This window comes from Elephas maximus, chromosome 4, assembly GCF_024166365.1.
Source record: "Elephas maximus indicus isolate mEleMax1 chromosome 4, mEleMax1 primary haplotype, whole genome shotgun sequence".
NCBI classification, from domain to species: domain Eukaryota; kingdom Metazoa; phylum Chordata; class Mammalia; order Proboscidea; family Elephantidae; genus Elephas; species Elephas maximus.
In genome coordinates this window covers 196,202,976-196,215,221 of record NC_064822.1, presented here as the reverse complement: position 1 = coordinate 196,215,221, position 12,246 = coordinate 196,202,976, and the positions used below count along the sequence as shown (strand labels likewise).

The 12,246-nt window shown below is 48.5% G+C and overlaps 1 protein-coding gene across 6 annotated transcripts in view; it reads left to right on the top strand.

Annotated features, from left to right (window-relative positions):
- IL17REL (interleukin 17 receptor E like) overlaps nt 1-12,246 on the top strand; it is a 63,881-nt gene that overhangs the window by 34,006 nt on the left and 17,629 nt on the right. For 3 of the 6 annotated variants that reach the window (XR_007517449.1, XM_049884720.1, XM_049884715.1), the window contains exons 3-12: nt 8,524-8,673; nt 8,915-9,024; nt 9,304-9,418; nt 9,730-9,774; nt 10,044-10,183; nt 10,267-10,338; nt 10,415-10,469; nt 11,137-11,300; nt 11,365-11,409; nt 11,734-11,791. Coding sequence is in view for 5 of the 6 variants with exons in the window: in XM_049884720.1 (XP_049740677.1) it covers nt 8,524-8,673; nt 8,915-9,024; nt 9,304-9,418; nt 9,730-9,774; nt 10,044-10,183; nt 10,267-10,338; nt 10,415-10,469; nt 11,137-11,300; nt 11,365-11,409; nt 11,734-11,791 (954 nt within the window). In the remaining variant the exon portion in view is untranslated. Of the gene's footprint in view, nt 1-8,523; nt 8,674-8,914; nt 9,025-9,303; nt 9,419-9,729; nt 9,775-10,043; nt 10,184-10,266; nt 10,339-10,414; nt 10,474-11,136; nt 11,301-11,364; nt 11,410-11,733; nt 11,792-12,246 lie in introns of all 6 variants that reach the window. The other 3 variants (XM_049884716.1, XM_049884718.1, XM_049884717.1) reach the window with 3 other exon arrangements.

Sequence of the window (12,246 nt, the reverse complement as noted above, 5' to 3'; positions counted from 1 at the left end):
TTTCAGCTCAGTAATGAAGTCACTCCTGAGGTTCACCCTTCAGCCAAAGATTAGAACCGAACTGAACTGAACCGAACCCGTTGCCGTCGAGTCAATTCCGACCCATAGAGACCCTGTAGGACAGAGTAGAACTGCCCCATAGAGTTTCCAAGGAGCGCCTGGTGGATTCCAACTGCTGACCTTTTGGTTAGCAGCCGTAGCACTTAACCACTATGCACCAAAGATTAGACAGGCCCATAAAACAAAACAAGACTAAACAGGCACACCAGCCCAGGGACAAAGATGAGAAGGCAGGAGGGGACAGGAAAGCTGGTAATGGGAACCCAAGGTCGAGAAAGGGAGAGTGTTGATATGTCGTGGGGTTGGCAACCAATGTCACAAAACAATATGTGTATTAATTGTTTAACGAGAAACTAGCTTGCTCTGTAAACCTTCGTCTAAAGTACAATTAAAAAAAAAATCACAACTTAAAAAAAATAATAAAAATAAAGCATCTTTGCTTGTCCTTTTTTTTTTTAAAAAAAAGGCAAGACTCAATTATAGTGTTTAGAGAGGTCTATTTGGGTGATAAAAGCATAGAAACTAAGCGCTGTAAAAGTCAGAGTAGCAGTCACTTTGGAAGGAAAGAGCTGTGACTGGGGCAGGGCACAAGGAAGAGCAATCTGGCAGTGAATCAAGTGTGTTTGCTTTATAATAATTCACTAAGCTCTACATTTACTTCTTGTTCTGATTCTCTGTATCTACATTTTATTTTTTACAATAGAAAAATTTAAAAGGTATATTAGCATTTTGTACACATTTACTCTTTGATGCACATTTCCTATTACATTTGACAAATCTCCTGAAAAATTCAGTAGGCATCTTAATTGGAATTGCATTGAATTTATTGACCAATTTGGGACAGAAATGACATCTTAAACAGAGCTGAGTCTTCCAGCAATGAATATAGCATGCCTCGCCATTTATCTGGATCTTTTTCAAATCATTTATTTATGCTCTTGAAACAGAAGTTGAAGGATTCTGTGACTAGTTTCCTTATTTTATTACATTTTCTTGAAAAGGTGTTGAAATTGATGAAGTTTTTATGCATCTACAAAATAATCATATAATTGTTCTCCTTTAATCTTTTAATGAGGTGAATTTCACTGAGAGATTTTCTAATGTTGCACCACACTTGCAGTCCTGAAATAAACCCTATTTGATCATGTTTTTAATATACTGTCAAACCTATTTGCTCAAATTTTATTTAGGATTTTTCAACTATCTTCATATGTGAGACTGGTCTATACTTTTACTTTCTTGTGTATGCCTTAGAAAATTTACCCATCGTCTCAAATATTGCCTCCTCCTCATTCTCTCCTTTCCTTCTGGGACTCTAGTTGAAACATTTTTGGCATTTTACTTCATTCTCTACATTTCTTGATCGCTCTTCTTAATTTTTCATCTTCTTGTCTCTCTGCTGTATTCTGAATCTGTCTTCCAGTTCACTAATTCTCTCTTCAGTGATGTCCAATCTGTTCTTAAAATATTGTCTTAGTTTTAGTGCTGCTATAACAGAAATACCACTAGTGGGTGGCTTTAACAAACAGAAAATTATTCTCTCACAGTCTTGGAGGCTAGAAGTCTGAATTCAGGGTGCCACCTCCAGGAGAAGGCTTTATCTCTGTGTTGGCTCTGGTGGAAGGTCTTTGTCATCAATCTTCCCTGGTCTAGGAGCTTCTCAGCACAGGGACCCCGGGTCCAAAGGACAGGCTCTGCTCCTGGTGCTTCTTTCTTGGTCATAATGAAGTCCCTCTCCTCTTCTCTCTTTTATATCTCAAAAGAGATTGACTCAGGATACAACCTAATACTGTAGTCCTGCCTCATTAATATAACTGCCTCTAATCCTGCCTCTTTAACATCACAGAGGTAGGATTTACAACACAGAGGATAATTACATGAGATCACAAACAGATGACAACCACACAATACTGGGAATCGTGGCCTAGCCACATTGACACACATTTTTGGAGGACACAGTTCAATCCATAACAAGCATGTATTATATTTTTAATTTGTTACTGTAGGCTTTGTTTTGTGGAAGAAAAAAAATAATAACAGACATCTTATTTTGATTTTAAGGTTTTTTTCTTACCCACAAAACCAAAAATTATCTGTAAAAAAGCCTGACCCAAACTGCAGAAGTATTGACCTTTTTTTTTTTTTTTGCAAGAAATTGATTTGCAGTGTTGAAAATTTGTCTTTTTCCTGCTATAAAAGGGTAATCAATAACAAAACCATTAATTACCTTATGAGGTAATGAAAAAGACTCTGGGTTTGCTTAATTTAAATTTCAAGAGATCTCATGGCTGCAGGTGGGTAAAGGGCCAAAAGTTTAGCAGCTACTTTTTAATTTTAATTTGGTAACCACTAAATAAGTACCTGATCACGACGGAAACTTGTATTTACTCAGGAAAAAATACATAAAAACTTCTGTGTGACGTTGTCAATCCTTGGGAATGTTCCTTTTTCATTTTATCTTCATGCTTGGGAGACTCACGCTCAACAATTAGCAAATTGTTTACTAAATTATGAAATGATCTAACTCAAGGGTTTATTTTTAACAATTGTACCTAGCCTACTTGTTTTTAGAGGCAAAGTGATCTCCCTGCAGACATATAGGGTGACTGCTCCAACAAACTTTGTTTCAACTTCTTTGAGGTTTGATTATTTTTTTTTTAACAGTGCCTAGAATTTCCACTGGAAGCCCTGGTGGTGTAGTGGTTAAGTGCTACGACTGCTAACCAAAAAGTCAGCAGTGCAAATCCACCAGCTGCTCCTTGGAAACTCTACCAGGCAGTTCTACTCTGTCCTATAGGGTTGCTATGAGTCGGAATCGACTTGACGGCAGTGGGTTTTGGTGTTTTTTTTGTTTTTTGTTTTTAGAATTTCCATTTGCTTCTTTCAAATAGGCTTGGTCTCTATAGTTTTTGTTTTTGTCTTCCTCCCCCTCCCCACTCACTTCTCATATTTTCAAGCTTGTTTTTTGTCTCTTTACATGTAGTTAGCATGGGTGGTATGTAGCATGTCTGATACTGCTTTATGACTTTGTGGGGCTGTTTCTATGGCCTGCTAGATTTTTTTGTTTGCTTGTTTTGGAGGGGCTTTTTTGGCCCCTCCTGTCTCTTGTGCTTCATTTTCTGGTCTGTTTGAAGCCCTTGAAAAGCTATCTGTGGAATTCCAGGAAGCCTAGAACGAAGGGGCTTCCCCCACACGTGATTTGCATTTGTTTCTGAAAGAAATCTCAGGAGTAACACCTGCATGGAACCCTTTCAGACTAAATTAGCTGATTCAGGCCTCTGACCTTCCAGGTGATGCAAACCTGGGCCGCCAAGGTTTCTGGCTCTCCTGGAAGCTGTTTGTCCCTGCACTGCTAATACCAAGACAACTCATTCTCTGTGCCCTAGGGGCTGGGGAGGGGACAGGTTTCTTCTGATTCACCCCTCTCCAGTGTTGGCCCCTTGAGGGTGCCAGCTTAACATGGGGAAAATCTTTGGATTTGCACCAGGGGCGGCTCTGTGATTTTCTGGCCTGTGCCCCTCCCAAAGCCTCCAGGTTCCACTGGGCTAGAAAACACCCTCAGGGCAAAAGTGGCTTCCTGTTAGGTGTTTCCACAGGCTTCTCTCTGGGGTTTTCCCTGACAATTCCTTGTTTTTCCACCAGCTCTTAGAAGTTTTTAGGAAGTTTTTTGTACACGTTTCTCCCCAGCATTGCTTGTTGTTTTCAGAAGGAAAGTTGGTTCAAGCAGCCTGGTCTACCACCTTATGAAAAATGTGACTACCAGCTCATTTTTAAGCACACAAAAGTCATTTCTCATCCCCCTCCTCTCCGTCAATACTGACTTAAATTCACCACCATGTTTTGCAAATTCCTTTGCTCACCATTCTTTTATGTAACCCACTTCTTCCTTTTGAGTTCATATTTCTCCTTTTAAAAGTACACATTAGGCTCTCTTTTAAGTTCCTGGGTGGTGCAAATGGTTAGGTGCTCAACCACTAGCTGAAAGGTTGGCAGCTCAAACACACCCAGAGGTGCCTTGGAACAAAGGCCTGGCAATCTGTGTCTGAAAGGTCACACCTTGAAAACCCTATGTAGCAGTTCTACTCTGGGCACACAGGGTCACCGTGAGTCGAACGCCACTCGACAGCAAGTGGTCTGGCTTTTTGGTTTAGGCTTTCTTTTAGTAAAGCTCTGTGGGTATTTTAAACTCTTTGAATAAGGGAAAATATATTTATTTCTCCATTATGATGAATTTTAGGATCACAATTATTTCTGAACAGTAACAATGAATAGTTTTCCCCTTTTTGCGCCACAAATAATTTAGCACATGTTTACTGTACTCGCTCTTTTCTCTATGTGTTCTTTTCGTCTGTTGGTTTACTCTGGAACAAGAATCTCTTACCATTATATGTCCTATTATGAAATTGGAAACTTTCCTTTTATACCCACTGTTTGTGGTGGTGGGGGTGGTGGGCTTAGCTGCCACTGAGTCAGCTTTGGGTAGCTCTGGGGGAAGGCAGCAGATCTGGCCCCATTTCATTGGCACTCATGAATGGCAGCTCCATACTCCAGAACCGAGTTGGTAAAGATCTGACACTTTGAAACCTAGGAGGCTGTGGCCTCACCCTTTGAAGCCCCAGAAGCCATGGCCTCTCCCTTTGAGATCCCAGAAATCATGGCCCCACTCTTTGAGACTGAGGCAGCTCTGCTTCCTGTGCTCCTTGTCTCTTCAGCTTCTGTTTCCTGGGTCCTTGGCCTCTCAGCCCCTCAGGCCTCGCCACCCACATCAACCCTGCTTGGGCAAGTGTTTCAAAGCTCTTTAGCTCTGCCGATAAGTGCCTGGAGTCACCCCACTCCACCAGTAAACTTCAGCCAGAAGGCACTCAGCTCTCTTGCTCTGGGGGTCAGCAAGCCTGTTGTTAGTGCATCAAGTCGGTTCCAACTCATAGCAACCCTATGCACAACAGAGCAAAACACTGTCTGGTCATGTTCTAACCTCATAACTATTGCTATGCTTGAGCCCACTGTTGCAGCCACTGTGTCAATCCATCTCGTTGATGGTCTTCCTCTTTTTTGCTGACCCTCTACTTGACCAAGCATGATGTCCTTCTCCAGGGCTGATTTCTCCTGCTAACATATCCAAAGACTGTGAGACGTCGTCTTGCCATCCTTGCTTCTAAGGACCATTCTGGTTGTACTTTTTCCAAAACAAATTTGTTTGTTCTTTTGGCAGTCCATGGTATATTCAATATTCTTCCCCAATACAATAATTCAAAGGTGTGAATTCTTCTTTGGTTTTCCTTATTTAGCGTCCAGATTTTTTTATTTGCATGTATATGAGGCAATTTAAAATACCAGGGCCTTGAGTCAGGCTCACCTTTGTCATCAAGGTGACATCTTTGCTTCTCAACACTTTAAAGAGGTCCTTTCAGCAGATTTGCCCAGTGTAATGCGTCATTTGGTATCTTGATGGCTGCTTCCATGGGTGTTGATATCAAAGGCGGCTCCTGAAGACAAAGTATTATAGTGACATGTACAAAGACCTGGAGATAGAAAAACCAAAAGGGAAGAACAAGCTCGGCATTTCTCAAGTTGAAAGAACTGAAGAAGAAATTCAGCCTAGAGTGGCAATATTGAAGGATTCTATGGAAAAAAATATTAAATGATGCAGGAGGCATCAAAAGAAGTTGGAAGGAATACACAGAGTCATTATACCAAAAAGAATTGGTTGACGTTCAACCATTTCAAGAGATAGCACATGATCAGGAACCTATGGTACTGAAGGAAGAGGTCCAAGCTGCACTGAAGGCATTGGTGAAAAACAAGGCTCCAGGAATTGCTGGAATATCCATTGAGATGTTTCAACACACAGATGCATCACTGGAAGTGCTCACTCATCTATGCCAAGAAATATGGAAGACAGCTTCCTGGCCAACTGACTGGAAGAGATCCATATATGTGCCTATTCCAAAGAAAGGTGATCCAACTGAATGCAGAAATTATTGAACAATATCATTGATATCACATGCAAGTAAAATTTTGCTGAAGATCATTCAAAAGTGGCTGCAGAAGTACGCCAGCAGGGAACTGCCAGAAATTCAAGTTGAATTTAGAAGAGAACATGGAACCGGGACATTATTGCTGATGTCAGATGGATTCTAGCTGAAAGCAGAGAATACCAGAAAGGTGTTTACCTGTGTTTTACTGATTATGCAAAGGCATTTCACTGTAGATCATAACAAATTATGGATAACATTTACAAAGAATGGGAATTCCAGAACACTTAATTGTGCTCATGAGGAACCTGTACATAGATCAACAGGCAGTGATTGGAACAGAACAAGGAGAAACTGCATGGTTTAAAATCAGGAAAGGTGTGCATCAGGGTTGTATCCTTTCACCATACCTAGTCAATCTGTATGCTGAGCAAATAATCCGAGAAGCTGGACGATATGAAGAAGAATGCGGCAACAGGATTGGAGGAAGACTCATTAACAACCTGCGTTATGCAGGTGACACAGCCTTGCTTGCTGAAAGTGAAGAGGACTTGAAGCACTTGCTGATGAAGATCAAAGACCACAGCCTTCGGTATGGATTACACCTCAACATAAGGAAAACAAAAATCCTCACAACTGGACCGATAAGCAACATCATAATAAACAGAGAAAAGATTGATGTTGTCAAGGATTTCATTTTACTTGGATCCACAATCAACAGCCATGGAAGCAGCAGTCAAGAAATCAAAAGACGCATTGCATTGGGCAAATCAGCTGCAAAAGACCTCCTTAAAGTGTTGAAAAGCAAAGATGTCACCTTGAAGACTAAGGTGTGTCTGACCCGAGCCATGGTATTTTTAATCGCCTTATATGCATGCAAAACCTGGACGATGAATAAGGGAGACTGACTAATTGATGTCTTCAAATTGTGGTGTTGGCAAAGAATATTGAACTGCCAAAAGAACCAACAAATCTCTCTTTGAAGAAGTACAATCAGAATGCTCCTTAGAAGCAAGGATGGCAAGACTGCACCTCACATACTTTGGGCATGTTATCAAAAGGGATCAGTCTCTGGAGAAGGATATCACGCTTGGTAAAATAGAGGGTCAATGAAAAAGAGGAATACTCTCAAGGAGATGAATTGACACAGTGGCTGCAACAATGCATAACAGTGATCGTGAGGATGGTGCAGGACCAGGCAGTGTTTCATTCTGTTGTACATAGAGTTGCTATGAGTTGGAACTGGCTCAATGGCACCCAACAACAACAACAACAAGGCAGGACCCAAGCAGTGCTCAGTCTAATGCTAACTATTTTCCCCTTCTGAGCCACAACCCTTTTGTATACTGTACCCGGTGCCCCTTGAACTAGCTGAGTCATGAGATTTTCTATTCTCGCTGGCAACAGCAGCTATTCTTGACCCTGCATGAGGGCAGGGTACTGTTTCCTCTGATCCTTCTGGATGGTTCTTTCCCTGCTGCTGGGAGTTTTCTCACATACATGTGTTGATCAGTGTTGTTGTTAGGTGCCATTGACTTAGCACATAGCAACCCTGTGTATAACAGAACAATATGTTGCCTGGCCCTGCGCCATTCTCACAATCATTGCTATGTTTGAGCCCATTGTTGCAGCCACTGTGCCAATCTATTTCACTGAAGATCTCCCTCTTTTTCACTGACCCTCGGCTTTACCAAGCATGATGTCCTTCTTCAGGGACTGGTCCATCCTGATTAAAAAAAAAAAAGTAGCACATCCAAAATATGTGAGACTAAGTCTCGTCATCCTTGCTTCTAAGGAGCATTCTGGACATACTTCTTCCAAGACTGATTTGTTCGTTCTTCTGGCAGTCCACGGTATATTCAATGTTCTTCTCTGCTGAATGTTTGAGAGAGACTCACTAGAGACCTCCAGAGTTCTTTCTCTATGTCACTTTCTCCTCTCTTGTTCTCTGTCCTTGCCTCGTATCAGGCCAAGCTGCCCTGCAGGTGTTAGGTCTGGCCGGAGCCACCTGCACCCTGAGCAAGGCTCAGGATGCAGTTCTACATGTGTGAATGTAGCCCCTTACTGTGGACAGGCCCATGGGCTGCAGCGACCTCAGGGCCTGCATTCAAGGTCATATCTAGGATGCCCCCAGGAAGTCCTTTTCTGTTGTTCAGCTTTGAACAGGAGCAATGGGGCTTGCCAGTAAGTCAGGGGTGGGCTCCTCTGCCCCCCTGCTGGCCAGGTGAGGCTGCAGCTTCCCCCACTCAGACCCAGAATTGTGGGCAACCTGCTTCCTGACCTGGCCCCGTTTCTGGTGACCAACAGGCATTTCCGAGCATGGCTCAGAGGTGGGTCTGCCTCTCATCATGGGGCTGGTTCCCCCTCCACTGGGGAGAGACAGTGAGGAGCACGGGACCCTCTCCCAGCCAGTGTAGCCCCCAGAGCTCTCTCCCACACACCCCTCCGGGCACCACTGTGACACTCACCCTGCTTCTCCACTTCCCAGGGAACTTGCTCAACAGCTTCTGCCGGGCTCCCCCCACGTCCATGCCCCAGTCCGTCCTGGAATCCCTGGAGCTCTCTACAGGAATGAAGTGTGACCCCCGTGAAGGCTGCTCCCTGCACCTACGCATGCACGCGTCCCTCATACTGCAGGGTGAGGGGTGGCCCCTGGGCTCCCGGGAGGGAGCTGGGCCTGGCCTGAGGCTGGGCTGACAGTAGTGACAGTAACACCCAGGATGTCAGCAGTGGGGCAGGGCTCCATTTAGTCCTCACCATGACCCGCAGGGGGCTTGGGGTCGGGGTTGCTAACTTCGCAGAGATTGCAAGCCAGCATGGGGGTGTCTGGCCTGACCCCTGCCCTAACTGTGGCCATGCCCACCCTCCCTTGACCCCAGAGGGCCTGCGGGGCCTGGAGGTCTGCACCATGAGTCTCGACACCCAGGCAGTTCAGTGTCAAGGCGTGCAGGTGCTCCGGGCCTCCCGCCGACTTCATGTTGGTCAGCAGGTGAGGACAATGCTGGAGTGGGAACACCTCTAGGGCCCTCCCCATCCGGTCAGTTCAGCTCCCAAGCCATCGCCTGGCAGCAGCCACTGTGCCGTGCCCTGATCCTGGCTGCCCCCATTCCCCTCCTACTCCACCCCCCACCCCACCCTGACCACCTGAGCCACTGTCCACCCTCCTCCCTGGGCCCCAGATCCATGTAAGGAACCCCACTGGAGGCCTGGCTCAGGGCAGGTGGGCAGCTGGCCAGGTCTGCCTGGCCAACACCTGCAGCTGCCTCAGCTCCAGGTACTCTTCGACTGCTTGGAGGTGAGTGTGGCCCAGCACCTCTACGTCACCCTGAGGACCATCCCCCACTTCTGTGGGCTCCAGCTGGACCAGCAGTACCACGTGGAAGGTGGGAGCCCTGTGAGGGCTCAGCTGCCATCTGGCCTCTAGGGACTGTCCTTAGGCGGGGCTTGTCCAGGGCTGGGGCAAGAAGGGGGAGTAGTTGGAGCATGCCCAGAGGGGCCAGGGAAGGACAGAGAAGGGACCAGGGAGGGACCAGGGCAGGCCCACGTGCTGGACAGCTCCAGGACAACCATTTGGCTTAATCTGGGTCATCACCTCCCTGAAGAGGGACTTCCAGAGGCTGAGAGGGCAGAGGCCCAGCTGGGGGCAGCCGCTGGGGGTTGAGGAGGCTGGCCAATCAGCCTCTGGCGTTTGCAGACTGCAGAGACCAAGATGTGGGGAGGAACGTACCTGACTGCTTAGGTGAGTCTCCCTCTTTAGCGTGGGACCACAAGCTCCCGCCCCTGGAAGACCCACCCATCCCTGGGACACTCACACGTCCAGGCATCTGCAGCCCTCCCTCCTCCTGAGTCCTCAGGTGGATGACTCCCAATGCCTGGGCCAAGTACAGGTCACCACCCCAGGGCTCTCTGGACAGATGTAGCCCTGTGTCCCTGACCCATGTCCATGACCCAGTTACCCCGGCATTGCTGGCTCTGGCCCCAGCACCGCCTCACTTGCCGCCCCTGCAGCAGAGAAGCTCACCTACAAGGTGAACCGCAGCCACAAGGCCATTCTAGTGCAGGTACCAGATGCCCTGGGGAGCCCGGACTACTATGTGCGGCTCTGCCTCAGGTGGCTCACCTGTGAGGACACAGGCCCCACGGTTCGGGTGAGCTCCGCCTCCGCGCTCCCACACTTACGCCACACCCACCCACCCAGCCTCAGGCCCCTCAGCCCCTTCCCTCACTGCAGGTGACTTCGAATGGGGTCTCCCAGACGGTCTCTTTGCCCTACAGCCAAGAGCTGCCATGTCTGTGCCTCGAGGTCAGTGAGGGGGGCCAGCAAGGGGGGCCAGCGGAGGGGGGTGGTGGGCCCTGCACTGACCCCAGCCCTTCTACAGGGTTGGCCTTCGACGCCGGACGCAGTGCGGATTCAGACCTGCCCCTTTGAAGATGGCAAGTGCCCTGAGGTCCCCAAAGACCAAAAACCAAACCCAGTGCCGTCGAGTCGATTCCGACTCACAGCGACCCGATAGGACGGATTAGAACTGTCCCACAGAGCTTCCAAGGAGTGTTCGGCAGATTTGAACTGCCGACGCTTTGGTTAGCAGCCTTAGCACTTAACCACTACGCCACCAGGGTTTCCAAATACATACATATGTATGCAGGTATAAGTGTGTGTGTATGTATATATATATACATATACATACACACACACACACACACACACACGAGCCATAAGAGAAATTTCCAGTAAATCTTTGTCCAAAGTACTGTGTAAAAAACTAAAACCCATGTTCCTACTCCTTTTAGCAGAATTAAAACTGAAACTAGCCTTGCCTGCTCGTAGGCTGTGTATGTGGCATAGCAACCTGTGGTCCCCAGGAGCTGCTTTTGACCTGCTCTCCTTCCCTGGCGGCCTGGGGGAGGGGGCCTCAGAAGGGGCTGGGCAAGGGCAGAGAAGGAGGTGGGAGGAGAATGGGAGGGTAGGGAGCAGTGAACCCACAGGAGAACTGCCCCATCCCATTCTGGGAACCTGGCCCAGTGGTCACAGAGCCTGGTGGGTGTGGTGGGGACAGTGGCCCAAGCCATTGGCAATGACCAGTGTGGGCAATTCCTGCAGACACTGAGGCTCTGTGGGATGCTGTCCACTACCATCCAGGCAGCCAGGCACTGAGCTGGGAGCCCATCTGCCCTGTGAGTGGACATGTGAGCCTGTGTTGGCGCGAAGGGCCCGGGGCCCCCTGCCATGAGCTGGAGCGCTCTGGCCAGCCGGCACATGGCAAGGTGAGTGTCCCCTGGAAGGCAGGGCCTGGCAGGATGGCCGTGCCCTGACCTGATCGCCCCACAGGTGCGGTACCCACTGGTGGACACGCAGCCCCAGCTGTGCCTGAAGGTGAGTGGGCCTGGCAGTCTCCCCTTCCATGGCCCATTTGGGGGTGGAGGGGTGGGTATAGGGAGGGCAGTGAAGGGGAAGGGGGCAGGGGGTCTGCAGCTGTCGCCCACACCTTATCTAGCCCCGGAGTCCAGCCAACCACCCCCCGTGGCCCCAGCTCCCAACTACTGCTCAGACCCCCTCCCAGCCTGACAGTGGGCAGAGATAAGGGCCCTGAGGAGGGAGGGCCAGCCCCAGTGCCCCCGCCCCCACCATGCAGTGTGCCCTTGGCGCCTGCCTGGGGCTGACAACCACAGGCACACCCAGGGAGCCCTCTCTCTGCAGTTCTCCACCCACAGGGGCTTCTGGGTACGGTGTCCCTTTGCACAGCGACGCTTCCCAGGTGAGCTGGGTGGGGGGAGCTGCTTGCACAGCTCATCAGGGGGCAGGCGGTCTGCTTACATAGTTCATGGCGGTGGGGGGGGCTGCTCACATAGCTCACGGGGCGGAGCGGGGTGGGGGACTGCTCATATAGCTCACGGAGGAGGGGGCTGCTCGGCCGTGCTGTGTAGACCAGCAAATAGCATCCTTATTGTGGGTGCTCAGACTAGTGGGGGGGAACATGGGGGGACTGAGTCAGTGGGGAGAGGGGCAGGTGGGGGTTCCCTCAGTGGAGAGAGGGGAGAGGAGGAGGGTCAGTGTGCTGGCCTGTTGGGCTGGACAGGGTGCTGTTGGGGTGAGAAGGGGATCTAGGCCAGTGTATGGTGGAGGGTGGACTGGGCCAGTGGGGAAGTTTGGATGGGGTGCTGGCCTAATGGGGGGCAAGACGGGATGCTTGCCCAGTGGGGCCTCATTCCT